This window comes from Dromiciops gliroides, chromosome 2, assembly GCF_019393635.1.
Source record: "Dromiciops gliroides isolate mDroGli1 chromosome 2, mDroGli1.pri, whole genome shotgun sequence".
NCBI lineage: Eukaryota > Metazoa > Chordata > Mammalia > Microbiotheria > Microbiotheriidae > Dromiciops > Dromiciops gliroides.
In genome coordinates, this window is record NC_057862.1 from 526,354,510 (window position 1) to 526,371,572 (window position 17,063).

The 17,063-nt window shown below is 36.3% G+C and overlaps 1 protein-coding gene across 1 annotated transcript; it reads left to right on the top strand.

Moving 5' to 3' along the window:
• Positions 1-7,707: 7,707 nt before the first annotated feature.
• LOC122739244 (bax inhibitor 1-like) lies at positions 7,708-8,653 on the top strand. The gene is given in 4 exon segments (XM_043981055.1): positions 7,708-7,777; positions 7,815-8,114; positions 8,117-8,499; positions 8,502-8,653. Coding segments are annotated over 4 exon segments (789 nt in total). The 3' UTR covers positions 8,538-8,653.
• Positions 8,654-17,063: the final 8,410 nt, after the last annotated feature.

Genomic DNA, 17,063 nt, shown 5'->3' on the forward strand with positions numbered 1-17,063 from the left:
TTGCTGGTCCACTGTTCTGTCCTAGAGGGTTAGTGTTAAATGCTAGGTACTCTCTCATTAAGACAATCAATGATGCCTTTCCTTCCTTCCTCCTCCACAGGCATGCTGCTGAGCAATGCTGTGTTCTCCCTAACCTGATTAGGAAAACTCATTCAGGTAAGATGCTTCATTAGTAAATATTGCTTTCTTTTTTCCTTTCAAGCTGTCTGCTACATTTTAATTTACTGGACAATGCTAATGAACTCAATAAAGTACCTTTGGGTTGGGAGATAATTTAGATAAGTGCCAAGATAATTTAGGAGAAAGGTGATATAGTAAAACATGGAAGCTATACAACTCCAAACTCCAAACTAGACAGTGGTTTTCACTATATGACTCATTGGAAGTTGCTGGAAGGGGACCTAGTCAGACTTCTTTGGGGTCACTAATTTAAAGGCTTACTATATGTTTTTTATGTGATCAAGATTTGGTCTCTCTTAATCCTGAATGTTTCAATCCAACTCTGACTGGTTTAGGCATTTTTCAAATTGATGAGTTAAAGATATTCATGGAAAAGCTTCTGTTCCTGAAATTTCAGATTTCAGTCACCCATTTGTTATTCTACTTCACTTTTAGACAGCTAAGTATTCTACCTGGAGGCAGGAAGACCTAAGTTCAAGTCCTTTCTCAGACATTAAATAACTTTATGGCAATTTGTGCCCAGATAATTTCAGCAATTCATTTAACCTTTTTCAGTCTTCATTTCCTCAGACATACAATGGAGATAATAGTAGCACATTTCTGTCAGAGGATTGTGTGGAGGATCAAATGAAACAGCACATATTATTATTATAATTAATGATATTTGTATACTACACATAATTTCAGATATTGTTTGGAAATCCTTGAAGGCTATGACTATATCTTCACCATTTTATTCCTTGGCTTCTACCATAGTGACTTGTACATAATACAATTACTTAATAAATTTATTAAATAAATATCTGAATGAATGGAAAAAATGTTTTAATTCCCTTCCTTTTGATTTAACATGCTTTGATTGACTATAAAACTAATGTCTTTCCTGAATGTAAATACTATCAATGTGATAGTTAGGTGGTGCAGTTGATAGAGCACTGGCCCTGGAATAAAGGGGACTTGAGTTTAAATCTCACCTCAGATATTTACTAGATGTCTGATATATATCTTGGCACTGGACTCAGATGGCTCTGGAGGAGAGAGTGAAGGACAGGCTGATGACCTTGCACAGACCTTCCTCATTTAAATCTGATTCAATGCAAGTGATGACATCATGTTCATGTCATGGTCCCCTTCAGGAAAGAAGGAAAAACAACAACAATATCTTTGGGGTATACCCTATGACACCACAGGTGTGCCTGTCATAAAGGAAGATCATTATATGCACTAAACATCTCATATATTCCAAGTTTCTCAAGCTGCATTAAACCCATATTTTTTTTCTCTTCATCATTTTATCTTGTTATTCATACTTTTGCCCTTGGACAAGGTTCAATCCTTTCCCAGAAATCTGTCTCTCTCTTTTTAAGACACGCCATGTTGTACTGGAAAGATGTTTGTGATTTAGCCACATATTTGGCAGATATTTTTATTCCTCCTAATGATAGCATAAAGCAGCAGCAGAGGATATCATTGATAACAATATCTCTCTTCTGGCACATCCTGAGGATGATACATCTGTCCTTCTTGAATGGCATTCATTATAACTGGTTCACCCAGATAATGATATGCCCAAAGCCAATGTTACCAGTAATTCATTCTTTGGACAATTACTTTTTTACCCCGACTACATTTTACTGGCCTTTGTTCACATTGGCACCAGGCATACAAGTTCAAGCAACTTTTCTTGTCTTTAGGAGTTATGCAAACAGCTGAGAAGCTCCAACAGAGATGTCAGAGAAGTTTGTGAAATCAGGAAAGACTCACTTGCTGTTTCAGTACAACCCCACATAATAGTATCTTCTCACTTGTCACAGCTGTTGGCAACTACAGAACAAGAGGGTGGTTTCCTACAAGTGTCAAAATCACTATCTTGAGAGGGGAGCAAATTTAAGGGTTTTAAGTATGCCGTTGCATAGTTTTCCCAATTCCTGTCAAACAAGCTTATGACTTGTTTAGAAGTTTGAGAATATATTCTCACTGCACTTGAACATAACAGCCACCATGTCAGCATGGATATAAAACAAAGAAAGTTAAAAATGGTACTTCAAGAGACTCATGTATATTGGACTATGCTGGAATTATTAAAGGCAAGGAAAATAGAGTTCAACCACCAAAAGTATAAACAAAATAATATGATATTCTCTGATGACTAGGGAACAACTCCATAGTTGACTAATAGGCTTGGCACATACTTATAAAGAAGGGATTAGCTGTTTTTAAAGCAATGATTTCAGGCTGACTACTAACATAGGAAGTAGTGTCACTGAAGAAAGAAGTTACAGTCACTTTCATACATTCTATATGGAAAGCACTGTTTGTACAATACTGGCCATTTTAGTCATAACTCTATATTACATAATCTTCAAAAAGAAGGAATATAGGTATTATGAAGTATGCTTGTATACACATCATATAACATTATTAATAATAATGTTATGAATATTGTTAATAATAAATTATACTTTTTATTTATTACCATATGAAACTCCTACAATGCCATGAAGTATCAGTTCTTTATTTGCCTATAGCACTGAAAGATAAAATGACTTGTCCACAGTCAAGTGATCACAATCTGGTACATATCACATACCTGAAGCAGAGCTTGAATTTAAGGTTTTCTGATTCTGACTCTGGCTTTATATCTACTATATCATGTTGTCTATCACCACTGTCATCTCCATCAGCACTGCTGTTGCTGCCAGCATCAATACCATCTCTCTCTAGACTATTGCAATAGCCTATTAATCTGGATCCCATTATTCTCTTAAAAAGATACCAGTTTATTATTCCCAAAAGAAAGGTAAGACTATACCTCTCCCCTACTTATAAATCTTCAGTGTCATGTGGAATTAAATGCAACACACATAACATCTTAAATCTGTAAAGTTATTTTTTTAACCTGAGAGGTATTTAACATTTACCTTTATTAAAATTACATTTGCCCACAAAACAAAACAAATTACATCTGATATGAGTTAGCCCCTCATTCTGTCTTGTTAAGGTCTGCTCAAATCCTGATCTTCTCCCCAAACATTAGTTATTCCACCCACCTTGTGTCTTCTACAAATCTGACAGGCATTGAGCCTATTTCTTAATTCATTTCCTGTATATCTAAATTATTCCATTTAACTATCCACTTTCTTTCATATTTAAATTTTTTCTAACAGTAGCTTTAGAATTTCCAACTTGAGGGTCCCTCATCCATTTTGAACTCACTCTTCCTGTCAATTTTGGCCATATAATGCTAACTATGCTTCATCTGAACCATTTGAAATCATCTTCCTCAAAATTGAAAGTGCACATCAAATCTAAAACTACTTTCTTCTCCTATATGATGGAATGGTCATGTACTCCCAAGTCACTTTTACTTCATCACCAAGTTCTTCCTCATTGGTCATTATCAAGTATAGGATAGGAATTTACTCATAATTTCACCACCTCTTGAAGTATGAAATTAACATTAAATTAAGCTTAGATTGCCCTAATTTCTCTGCTTTTAGAAGAGAGTGATGGCTTTAGCAAATATGTTGATGATACAACTCCCCCTTCCTTATTATATCATACTTCTGATCAAGGTCTGTGATCTGTTTTCTCAAATCATCTATTATTGTTTCAGGCTAGGTAGTTTGTTCTATATTTCCACAACTATATATCTTCTATTTTCTGTTCTACTGCCTTTATTCTAAATGTTTTCGATCATGCTTCTCCATTTTGGCTCTTGAATTTTATCATATGTGGATATCTCCTTAATATATAAAGCTACTCAGCTGCCACCATCCACATCCTTTCATTGATTCTCTTCCATGGTAAAACGGCATACCTTTTCAAAGCTTCATTCCAGTTATGAATCATATCTTACCATGTCTCCATGAGAGTTCAGATCACATTTGCTTCTTCTATTACCACCACTAGTGCTTCTTTCTAATTTCCCTTATTTTGTGCATTTCTCTTTTGATATCCAGGGACAACTCATTTGTTTATTTTATTTTGTGTTTTCTCTTTTCCGGGATAATTTCCCATGGGAAGTACTGAGTGAGTCTACTACTATCTACTTTTCCGTGTCTTAGCTGCTACTCTCTTAGTAAAAATATATGTGTGTATATATACATCTACATACATATATATTTGTATATATGGGGGTGGGTATTTTTTTTTCACCTTAATTTCTAATTTAAAGCCCTCAATCAGATTCTTAAGTTTGTAGGTATATGTGAATTTTACCAGTTTTTGTCGCATGTATCCCATAATATGTCTCTCAGATTTTATCATTCTAAATATTAATCTGTAATATATAAATAAAAATCTTTTCCCCAGACATCATCTTTTTAATGAGCTGTTCACTTGCCATATCTGTCTTTCTCCTTATAGCCCACCTTTAAAACTTAGAAGTGATGAAAACATCATTTGTTCCTAAGGTCATGGTACCAACTAATATTTCAAATTAACAAAAGTTTTTGTTTATAGATTATCACATAAAAACAATTTAATGTGGAAAATAAAATCAATTGAAGATTTATAGGAATATATGCTTACATATAGATTACAGTGGGAGTTCCTTTTGGGTACTAGTTGGACTATGTAGCCTCTGTGATCCTTTCCAAATTTCAAATTAACTTATGCTGTGGCATTTTTGATTGTTGCTAAAAATGCTTGGATGCCAGATAGCAGTCAGAAGTATGGTAAGGAGAAGGAGAAGGAGGAGAAGGAGGAGAAGGAGAAGGAGAAGGAGAAGGAGAAGGAGAAGGAGAAGGAGAAGGAGAAGGAGAAGGAGAAGGAGAAGGAGAAGGAGAAGGAGGAGAAGAAGAAGAAGAAGAAGAAGAAGAAGAAGAAGAAGAAGAAGAAGAAGAAGAAGAAGAAGAAGAAAGGAGGAGGAGAAATGAACCTGCTTGTGACTTATTGTTGTAGAGAATTCCCAATGAGGAAAACCCCTTCAAAATTAGAAGTTGGCACCTACTCTTTCAACTTTCAGTTTTAGAGAGCTACCTAGAACAATGAGAACTTAATGGATTTGCTCATGATTACACTACCATTATGTTGCATATTTTGTTGTTGTTTAGTCATTTTTCATTGGAGTCCAACTCTTCATTACCCCATTTGGGGTTCTATTGGCAAAGATACTGGAGTGAATTGCCATTTCCTTTCCCCAACCCATTTTACAGATGAGGGAATGAGGCAAACAGGGTTAGATAATTTGCCCAGCTAGGATATGTCTGAGGCCAGATAATAACACAAGCAGATGAATCTTCCTGACTCCCCATATACCACTTGTGGTATATGATTTTGACACAATACTATTATGCTATTAGAAATCAATATAGAGAGATGCAAATTAAAACAACTCTGAGATACCACCTGACACTTATCAGATTGACTAATATGACAAAAAGGGAAAATAATAAATGTTGGAGAAGCTGTGGGAAAATTGGAACACTAATGCATTGTTGGTGGAGCTGTGAATTGATCCAACCATTCTGGAGAGCGATCTGGAATTATGTCCAAAGGACTATAAAGCTGTGCATACCTTTTGACCCAGCAATGCCACTTTTGGGTCTTTTTCCCAAAGAGATCATAAAAAAGGGAAAAGGACCCACATGTACAAAAATATTTATAGCTGCTCTTTTTATGGTAGCAAGGAATTGGAAATTGAGTGGTTGCCCATCTATTGGGGAATGGCTGAACAAGTTGTGGTATATGTATATGAATGTAATGGAATTCTATTGTGCTGTAAGAAACAATGAGCAGCAGGAGTTCAGAGAAACCTAGAAGGACTTGCATGAACTGATAATGAGTGAGATGAGCAGAACCAGAAGAACATTGTACACAGTATCATCAACATTGTGTGTTGATCTACTGTGATGGACTAGATTCTTCTCACCAATGCAATGGTACAGGAGAGTTCCAGGGGACTCATAATGGAAGGGGATCTCTGAATCCAGAAAAAAAAAGAACTGTGGAGTATAGATGTTGATTGAACCATACTATTTCTTTTGTTTTTGGTGCTGTTGTTTTTCTATTTTGAGGTTTTTCCTCATTGCTCTGATTCTTCTCTTATAACATGACTAATGCAGAAATATGTTTAATGTTATATATATATATATATATATATATATATATATATATATATATATATATATATATATATATATATCATATTACCTGCTGTTGGGGGAGAGGGGAGGGAGGGGAGAGAGAGAGAAAAATCTGAAATTGGAAAGCTTATATAAACAAATGTTGAGAACTATCTTTACATGTAACTAGAAAAAAATAAAATACTTTTATCAGAAAAAATACATGGTAAAAAAAAGAAATGATGAGCAGCATGGCTTCAGGAAAAAAAAAACAACTAGAAAGATGTACATGAACTAGAGCAAAGTGAAGTGAGGAGAATCAGGAGAGAATTGTACACAATAAGAGCAATAGTGTTTGACGATCAACTGTGAATAACTTAGCTATTCTAAGCAATACAATTATCTGAGACAATTCCAAAGACTCATGATGAAAAATATTATCACCTTCCAGAGAAAGAACTTATAGAGTCTAAATACAGAATGAAGCATAGTTTGTTTCTTTTTTACTTTCTTTTTTCTCAGGTTTTTTTGAGGGGTCTGTGTTTTCTTTTACAACATAGCTAATATCGAAATATGTTTTGTATGATCCCACAAGTATATCCAAATGTTTGTAATTTCAAGGAGGGGGAAGGAGGTGAGGGAGAGAGAGAGACATAATTTAGAACTAAAATTTTAAAAAATGAGAGAGAGAGGAGGAAGAGATTAAAATAATTGGCAAAATATTAATTGCTTGTGAATAGGCTGAACCAATATAACAAAAATATTATTATCCCTAAGTTAATTTACTTCTTTAGTGCCATCCCAATCAAACTACCAAAATATTATTTTATAGAGCTAGAAAAAAAAATCATCTGGAAGAACAAAAGTTCAAGAACATCAAGGGAATCAATGAAAAAGTGTTAAGGATGACAGCCTAGATAATGATTCAAGACAATCTGAAAAAATTTTAAATGCTACACATCTCCAGAGATGGAACTAATGAACTCTGAATGCAGATTGAAGTTTACTATTTTTACTATTTTTTCCTTCTTTTAAAATTCTCTCTTTTCTCTTGCAGCATGGCTAATATAGAATTTTTTTTTTTTTTTTTGGTGAGGCAATTGGGGTTAAGCGACTTGCTCAGGGTCACACAGCTAATAAGTGTTAAGCGTCTGAGGCCGGATTTTGAACTCAGGTCCTCCTGAGTCCAAGGCTGGTGCTCTATCCACTGCGCCACCTAGCTGCCCCTAGAAATATTTTTTACATGACTTCATATGTATAATCTATATAAAATTTTTTGCCTTCTCAAAAGATGGGAGGATTTGGAAGGAGAAAGAGAATGTAGATTTCAAAATTTTTAAAAATGAACATTTAAAAATTTAAGTAATTGGGAAATAATGAAATAAATAAAATATACATTTTTGCAATTCATTGTAAAGCAAAGTATTTATCATTTTTATTCTACCTATAATAAACGGTAATGATTTCTGTGTTTACAAGGAAAAAAGTTAAATCGAGTGACACATCTGGCGCTGAAAGGAGTGGGTCGTGTGAGTGGCAGAGTGGAGTGAAGGCTGTGTCCTACAGACTCTAACACCAGGAACATGTTTGATCAGAAGATTAACTTTGATGCGCTCTTAAAATTTTCCTACATCACACCTTCTACACAGCAGCACCTGAAGGTCTATGATAGTTTTGTTCTCTGCATGTTTGTGGCAGCCACAGGTGCCTATGTCCACGTGGTTACCCATTTCATTCAGGCTGGCTTGCTCTCAGCCTTAGGTTCTTTGGGATTGATGATATGGCTGATGGCAACACCACACAGTCATGAAACTGAGCAGAAGAGATTGGGCCTTCTGGCTGGATTTGCTTTCCTTACAGGAGTTGGTTGGGCCCTGCCCTGGACTTATGCATTGTCATCAACCGCAGCATCATTTCCACCTCCTTCCTTGGCACAGCAATGATTTTCAGCTGCTTCACCTTGAGTGCACTCTATGCGAGGTGTCGCAGCTACCTCTTCCTAGGAAGTATCTTGATGTCAGCCATGAGCCTGATGCTGTTTTCCTCCCTTGGGAACTTCTTCTTTGGATCTTTTTGCCTCTTCCAGGCTAATCTGTATGTGAGACTGGTAGTCATGTGTGGTTTTGTCCTTTTTGATACTCAACTCATAATTGAAAAAGCTGAGAATGGAGATAAGGATTACATCTGGCACAGTGTTGACCTCTTCCTGGATTTTGTCACCCTCTTCTGGAAACTTATGATGATCCTAGCATAATGAATGAAAAGGACAAGAAGAAAGGGAAGAAGTAAGACAACTGTTGAGCCTTCCCCTCTTTGGCTCCCTTCCCTCATCCTCTCATTTCCTCTTTGCACACATTACAGGTGGCATGTTCTGTGATAATGAAAAAAGCATCAGGAAAAAAAAAGTTAAATCAAGTCTAGCCATCAAAGAGTTTATATTTTACTGAAGAGATATGAAACATATACAGGTTTGATGTAAGGGGGAAAAATCAAACTAGTAGCATTGTGAGAAAGGCTACTCCCCTTCACTTGAGATTTTCACCAAAACCTAACTTTATAGTCAAATTAGGCTCAATTCATTCATGGAATGTACCATTTTTCAACTTTATATTCTAAATGCATATTACAGTGTTCTGTAGATATTTTCTCATCCCTAACATCATAATTATCATTACTATCATCAGCAGCACAAATAGCATTTGTAAAGCACTTCAGGTTTAAAGGTCACTCCTTCACAGTAGCCTTCTGAAGTGACTGCAGCAAGTACAATTCTCCCAATTTTCAAGATTAGGAAACTGAGCCTCAGAAATGTTTAGTGACTGGCACAAATTCATACAGGTAGAATGTTGCTGAGGCAGGATTTGAATTCATATCTTTATGACTCCAAGTCTAGTACTATTTGACTATTAGATCTTTTTTTTTTCTTTTTCTATGTGAGGCAATTGGGGTTAAGTGACTTGCATAGGGTCACACAGCTAGTAAGTGTAAAGTGTCTGAGGGCGGATTTGAACTCAGGTCCTCCTGAATCCAGGGCCGGTGCTGAATTCACTGTGACACCTAGCTGCCCCTGACTATTAGATCTTTAAAACATGTTTGTTGAATAGTAACATAGTGCCTGGCACATGCTAAGCATTTAATAAATGTTTGTTTCCTTCTGAAATTGAGTGAGGAGAGAAAGGAGGAAGCAATGCTTCAGCATACACTTGCATTTTCCATGTGAATTTATATTCATAAAAAATGGAGCTTTTCATTGTGAATGTATAGTAAATGTCAGGAGGAGGATCTCAGGGCCTTTCTATGTAGCTGTGCTCTTATACGACCCAGACCGAATCACCACTTCTCTCTGTCTTATCACCTATAGAAGATCATGTTTATCTCCCTCCTAAGGTAGTTGTGAGGACTAATCAAATGTGTTGTTAGTGATTTAAGGTTCTCCTATGAAAAGTGCTTGCGTAGTGAAAGCTAATACAACAGGGGGTTTTCTGTGATTATAGACCTGCTCTTAAATAGCTACAGGGCTAGAATTTAAAGAAGCCTAGCGTTTGTATGGTTTCATCTGATGCAGTACTCACTCCCCATTCACAGATGGTTATATCAGAGGTTATGTATTTCTTTTACATGGGCCTCTAATGTACAATTTCATTATTTTCTATACCTTGATTACCTTTAAAAATGAAAATTAAGAAGCCTACACAATATACAGATTCAAAGTGAAGGAGGAAGGTGAGTAGGAGGAAGCTTTGGGATTTTGTACATATATACATATTTGGGAAATTAAAAAGAAAACAAGAGAGTTTGGGGCTAAGAGGGGAAGACGGAGCTAATGCTCCAGAAACCCTAAACCAGATGTAATCAGATTTCAATTCAAACTACCATCTTTTCAAATAGTTTGCATATAATAACGGCAAGAATGGGAGTGCATTTTATCAAAATGACATATAGAAGGGGCTCACCCAGCTGGCAAACAGAGCTTCTTACTGCTTGGGATGGTCTTATTTAACGAGTTTATGACTATTGCTTAAGCATGTTTTGAATTTTTATGACATAGATGTGTATTGTATATACTGTACCTAAATAAAGCCACATCTGCATCCTAGGCATATAGGAAAGAATCCACACTTTTCCCCCTAATTACTGGTGGTTAATGGAGAGCCAAGTAATCTATTGGGAAATCAACTGTTGAAAGCACATTAAGAGCAGAAGTAAGTTACAATCGAAGTATACACCATTTTGTTATGTCCAATGCACTCATGATATTATATTGTGTTTTATAGTTATTGATGTTTATGTGTCCTTCCTTTATGAGATTGTAAACTCTATAAGGACAGCAACCATTAGAATTTAAATGTTGTATATACTTCAAGGGTTCTAAAAAAAATTCCTGCACACAGTAGGAACTTAAGAAATATTTCCCCCAAAATATATGTTAGTAAATGAATGGAAATGTAGGCTTATCTCCATATTTTTCCCCAAGAAGCCACAACAAAACAATAACGAAAATCAAATGAATTCAATGCAACAATTTGTATAATTGTTTTTCAATCATGATCAGACCCTTCTTCTAAAGACTTCTTCCAATGTTTCATATTTTGACAAAGAAGCAAGTCATGTTTTCTGAAAGCTACACCAAGCAGCAAGGTTTGATGGGCTCTACCAAGCTAGAAAGTCTTTTTTGGTCTCACAACAAAGTATGTCTCTTAGCCAAAAGCAAGTCTTCTTAAGTGCAAAGAGACATATCATCAGGTTAATTGTATGGTGAGGTTTTTTTTCAATCATAAAAAAATGACAATGATGAACTAGTAAGTCATAGAAAGATAGTATTCTACATTACTGAAAAGGTAACCATGCTTGTAGAGTCACGCATCCTAAAGATATTGATATATTGGTTCATAGGGTACAGCCAAATAACCACTAAGTTTGTAGTGTCTCTCTGAATCATGTTTACTGAATGCCATAGACTTTCCCATATGACAAAGGTACAAAAAATAACTTCTCCCCTTGTGTACTCATGTGGACTCTTTTAGGAGTGAACGTGCAATACAGAGAACTGTAACATGCTTCTAGTTTAGTCTCCAAGGATAAGATGGACTCCATGGATGAATGATTCTAAGGAAAAGCCAGGGGACACCTTGATTAATATCAATGTAGATTATAAATTCAAAGTATGCTGCTTTGGATCATTATTCTATCATACAGGCCTGGGGCAGTATTTGTTAATGACTATTGCTCCCCATGCTTCAAGTATTGTGAGTCAGGTAATGTGGGGACCAAGATAATGGGAGCTAGCTGTTCCCATATCCATATTCCAGACTTGTTGTAAGTCAGGATATTTTGGAACAGATGCAAAGCAGCTCAGGTTAAATTATTTTCTACAGGACACTTCCAATTGGGGATCCTTTGGGCAAGGACTCTATACTATAGATTAAGCAGGAGGCTTTTGAGAACCTAAAGAACTTGATCACAGGATGCTTTGACTCCCTTATAGTCTGTTTTTACTTTCTTCTGGACTCCATTTACCTTCTTGAGGACTGGTACTTCACTGAGCATATTTTTATAGGGGATTGAGGAAATTTGTACTCATTTGTACTTGTAGTCAAGTGATGATTTATCTGAATACTCAAGTGAAAAAAGGTCCATTACATTAAATGTGGTCCTTGTACCAGGATGAAGAGATAAATTAGCTCCCAACACACAGGATTTTTGGGAGGATCAACTGAAATATATGTAAAAGTGCTTTAAAAATTTTAAATGTTGGGGGCTGGAGCCAAGATGGTGGAGGAAAGGCAGTGACTTGCCTGAGCTCTCCCTAAGACCCCTCAAAATACCTTCAAATAATGCCATAAAACAATTCCTGGAGCAGCAAAACCCAGAAAAGGATAGAGTGAAATCATTTATCAGCCAAAGATAACTTAGAAGGTTGGCAGGAAAGGTCTGTTGTACCAGGGTGAGAGTGGAATGCAGCTCAGTGCAGACCATGCCAGTGCAAATCCAATTCAAGTGCAGACCAAGCCATAACCACAGCAAACCAGGAGCAAGCCTCCTAAGCTTTTGAATCAGTGGCATCACTCAGCCCACAGATGGTAAGGGGGTCAAACAACTGCTCAGAAGGAGATTACAGGAGTCTCTTTTCTGGCAGTCAGGCACAACTCTGTTGTTTTGCTCATACTTGGATGCAGGTCACAGTCTTGGGTGGCAGTCCCAGGCAGGGGAGGAACACAAGCACACCAGAGCTTGAAGCCATAGTGGAGCAGGCTTCATAGTTACAGGGCAGAAAAGCAGGCTTTTGGTTGCTTGCATACCAGAGTGCAGGGCAGGAAAGTAGTAAACATATCTCTGCATAAATCATACCCCCTTGGAAGAACTAAAGACTTACAAATTCCTAGAAATATCTTGGAGAACAGCTGCTCCAACCCACTGAAGCTTAGGACAGTGCACCCTCCACCCTGGAAACAGTGCCCTACTTTAACAAACAGTTAAAAGTCAAGAAATAGGGTGGGAAAATGAGGAAACTGAAAATAATGCTCACCCTAGAAAGTTTCTATGGTGAGAAAAAAGGCTTCCAAGAAAAATACGAATTGGTCTCAGGCCACAGAAGTGCTCACAAAGGACTCTGAAGATAAAGTAAGAGAGATAGAGTAAAAAATGGAAAGAGAAATGAGAGTGATGCTAGAAAATCATGAGGAAAAACATTCAACAGCTTGAAAAGCTGAATTGGCCAAATGGAAAAGGAGAAACAAAAGCTCTTTCAAGAAAATAATTCCTTAAAAATTAGGATTGAGCAAATGGAAGCTAGTGACTTTATGAGAAATCAAGAACTATCAAGCAAAAACAAAAGGATTAAAAATAGAAGACAATATGAAATATCTCATTGGAAAAACAACTGACTTGGAAAATAGATCTGAGAGATACAATTTGAAAATTATTGGACTACTTGAAAGTCATGATTTAAAAAAAAGATTCTAGATGTCTTATTTCAAGAAATTGTCAGTGAAAATTGCCCTGATATTCTAGAAACAGAAGGCAAAACAGAAATTTAAAGAATCCACCAATCACCTCCTTAAAGAGATCCCAAAATGAAACCTGCCAGGAATATTATAGCCAAATTCTAGAGCTCCCAGGTTAAGGGGAAAATATTACAGGCAGCTAGAAAGAAACAATTCAAGCATTGTGGAGCCCAAGTCAGGATAACACAAGATCTAGCAGCTTCTACATTAAAGGATCAGAAGGCTAGGGATATAATATTCCAGAGAGCAAAGGAACTGGGAATACAACCAAGAATCACATACTCAGAAAAACTGATTATAATCTTTCAGGGGAAAAATGGGAATTCAATGAGAGAACTTTCAGGCATTATTGATGAAAAGACCTGAGCTAAATGGAAATTTTGAATTTCAAATATAAGACCCTAGGGAATCATAAAAAAGTAAACAGGAAAAAGAAATCATAAAGAATATCAAAAGATTAAACTGTTTACATTCCTACATGGAAAGATGTTACTTTTAACTCATAATAACTTTCTTCTTATTAGGGCAGGTGGATGGAGTATATTTAGACAGAGGGCATGGCTGTGAGTTAAATATGAAGGGTTATATCTTTATATAAATAAAATTAAGGAGTGAGAGAGTAATGTACTGGGAGAAAGGGAAAGTGAGAGGTGTAATGGGGTAATATATCTCACATAAAAGAAACAAGAAAAAGTTTATGCAGTGAAGGGGAATATGGGGCAGGTGCTGGGGAGTGAGTGAACCTTACTTTCATCAGAATTGACTCAAAGAGGGAATAACATACACATTCAATTGGATATAGTAATCTATCTTACCCTGCAGGAAAGAAGGGGAAGGGGCTAAGGGATGGAGGTAATAGAAGGGAGGGCAGATTGAGAGACAGGGCAGTCAGAAGCAAAACACATTTGAGGAGAGAGAGGGTCAAAGAAGATAGAAAATAGAGCAAACATCATGGGGAAGGAATAAGATGAAGGGAAATACAGTTAGCAGTAGTAACTGAACAAAATTTGAAGCAAGTATGACAGGCTTCATTTTTCAAACACATAGAGAATTGAATCAAATTTATTAAAATAAGAGCGATACCCCAATTGACAGATGATCTAAAGATACGAAGTTTTCAGATGAAATAATTAAAGCTAGCTATAGCCATATTAAAAGAAAAAAAAAACTGCTCCAACCCAAACATTCTGTACAACAATTTGGAACTATGGCTAAAGGGCCTATAAAACCATGCATACTCTTTGACCTAGCAATACCACTACTAGGTTGGTATCCAAAAAGAGACAAAAAACCAAAAATTTGAATTTGAAATTGAGGAGAGGCCCACAAATCGGGGAATGGCTAAACAAATTGTGAGATGAGATTATGATGGAACACTATTTTCCTATAAGAAATGATGACCAGGATGCTATCAGAAAAATCTGGAAAGACTTACATGAATTGATGCAAAGTGAAATGTATTGTATACAAAATGATTCAAGACAACTCTGAAGAACGTATGAAAAATGCAGTACATCTCCAAAGAAAGAAGTCATGGTGTCTGAATATAGATTGAAGTATATTTTTTAGTTCTTTTTTCTTAAGTTTTTTTGTTTCTGTTTTCTTTCCATCCTGACTAATGTGTTTTGCATGACAACACATGTATAACTTATATAGAATTGCTTTCATTTTTAAGGGAGGAAGATAATTTGGAACACAAAGTTTTAAAAATTGACATTAGGGGCGGCTAGGTGGCGCAGTGGATAAAGCACCGGCCCTGGAGTCAGGAGTACCTGAGTTCAAATCCGGCCTCAGACACTTAACACTTACTAGCTGTGTGACCCTGGGCAAGTCACTTAACCCCAATTGCCTCACTAAAAAAAAATATATACCTAAAAAAAAATTGACATTAAAATTATTTTGTACATATAATTTGAGGAAAATGATAAAAACTTAAAAGAACAATAACAGCCAAAAATTAAAGTATTATATTATTGCTAATTATTTTTTATTGTAATTTGTTGTAAAAATGTTTATTCAATTCCAGATCTCTCTTAATTGTAGGTACAATAATTCGTAAATACCATGCTACTTCTATTCTTCTCCTTTTTCTTGTTGTTCTACTGCTACTACTGCTACTGCTGCTGCTGCTACTATTACTATTACTCTTTGTCATCTTTTTTCTTCTCTCTCCCTCCCTCTCTGTCTCTTTCTGTCTGTCTGTCTCTCCCTCCCTCCCTCCTTCCCTCTCTCCTTTCTTCTGTTTCTCCTTATTCCTTTCTTTGCTTCAACAGTTTCAGTGGCAAGAAGTTCACTACCTCATAAAGAACCCCATTGAATTTTTTATATTGAGCTGTTCATTACATAAAATGTATGGAGGGGGATCTTTTGAATTAACTACAAAGCCTAGAAGAAATGGCAAGGGTAAACTATAAGTGACAGAACCCTTTTTTTTTAAACTGCTACCTAAGTCCAATCTACTTTGAATAAAACTTTTTCTTAGACTGGGATATGGATCAGCTTGATATGGAATTCTCTATGATTCAAGTAAAGATGCTGAGGCATCCAAAGGACAGAACAAAGAACTGCTTCAGTTATATATGTCCTTGTTCTAGTATTCAGGTTAATCTGGAACAAAACCAAGACATAGCCATAGCAACTATATCTCCTGTTGAAGAAGAATGGTAATTGGTGAGGAGGATGGCGAAGAAAAGAGACACTTTCCCTAAGATTCCGAGGTTGATTTTGAGTTCACTGCGGTTCATCTCCACATTCACTTGGACTAGTTTTTTTTTAAACCATAATTTTGGCCTTTGTCACTCTTACAGATAATTTTTCAGGAGAAAAACAACTTGGAAATTGCGTATCTAGGTGAAATTAGCTTAGAAAATGATCATTCTCAGGATCATAAAACCCCAGAACTATAAGGCATCATAGATATCAGTTCTGGTCCAGCTAATGACTATCTTAAAAAAGAATGAGATTTTGATGCATACATGACAGTTTTAATGTGACCACAAGATAAAGTCTAATAGAAATAGATTATATGATGAAAGGGCTATGAAGAGGACTTCTTCTATTGATCCATTGACCTGAGAAACTGTCATCCAGAAACTGTTGCCCTCTAAAGCATTCCTAGCAAATGGTCACCCAGTCTCTGCTTAAAGGCCTTTTGTATTGGAAAAACTCACTTTTGGGGCAGGTAGGTGGCACAGTGGATAGAGCCCTGGACTCAGGAGGACCTGAGTTCAAATCTGACCTCAGTCACACTTACTAGCTGTGTGACCCTGGGCAAGTCACCTAACCCCAATTGCCTCACAAAAAAAGAAAAAAAAAACCTTACTCATGCCATGATAGCCCATTATACTTTTGGATAGTTTCACTGTCAAAAGAATATTGTCCTTAGACCTAAATGAAATATGTAACTGAAAAAATTACCTATAAATCCTACCTCTGAGCCAGAGTCCAAGGAGAGCACATTAAATCCTTCTTCCAAGACCTAATCCTTTGATTATTGCTTTGATCTAAGCTGGCAACTCTCATTCTCACCATTTTAGAACTCACTCCCTGAAAAAAATAACCTCTTTCTCAAAATCTTTCATACAAGTTACTTAAGCACCGGCTTGTTCATGCCATTAATGTTTAATCAATTGTAACTTTTCTGTACTGCATAATAAAGTCTCATCCCATGCCAGATGTTGGACCATGTCCTTTCCAATCAGGCACTTGGGAAAATAGAAGGGCAGAACTGTCACAGCTGGAAAGAAAGGAGGCAAATAAAAAGTAGCTTACTGAGCACCTTAGGAAAGTTAATTTAAGTAAATGAATCAGA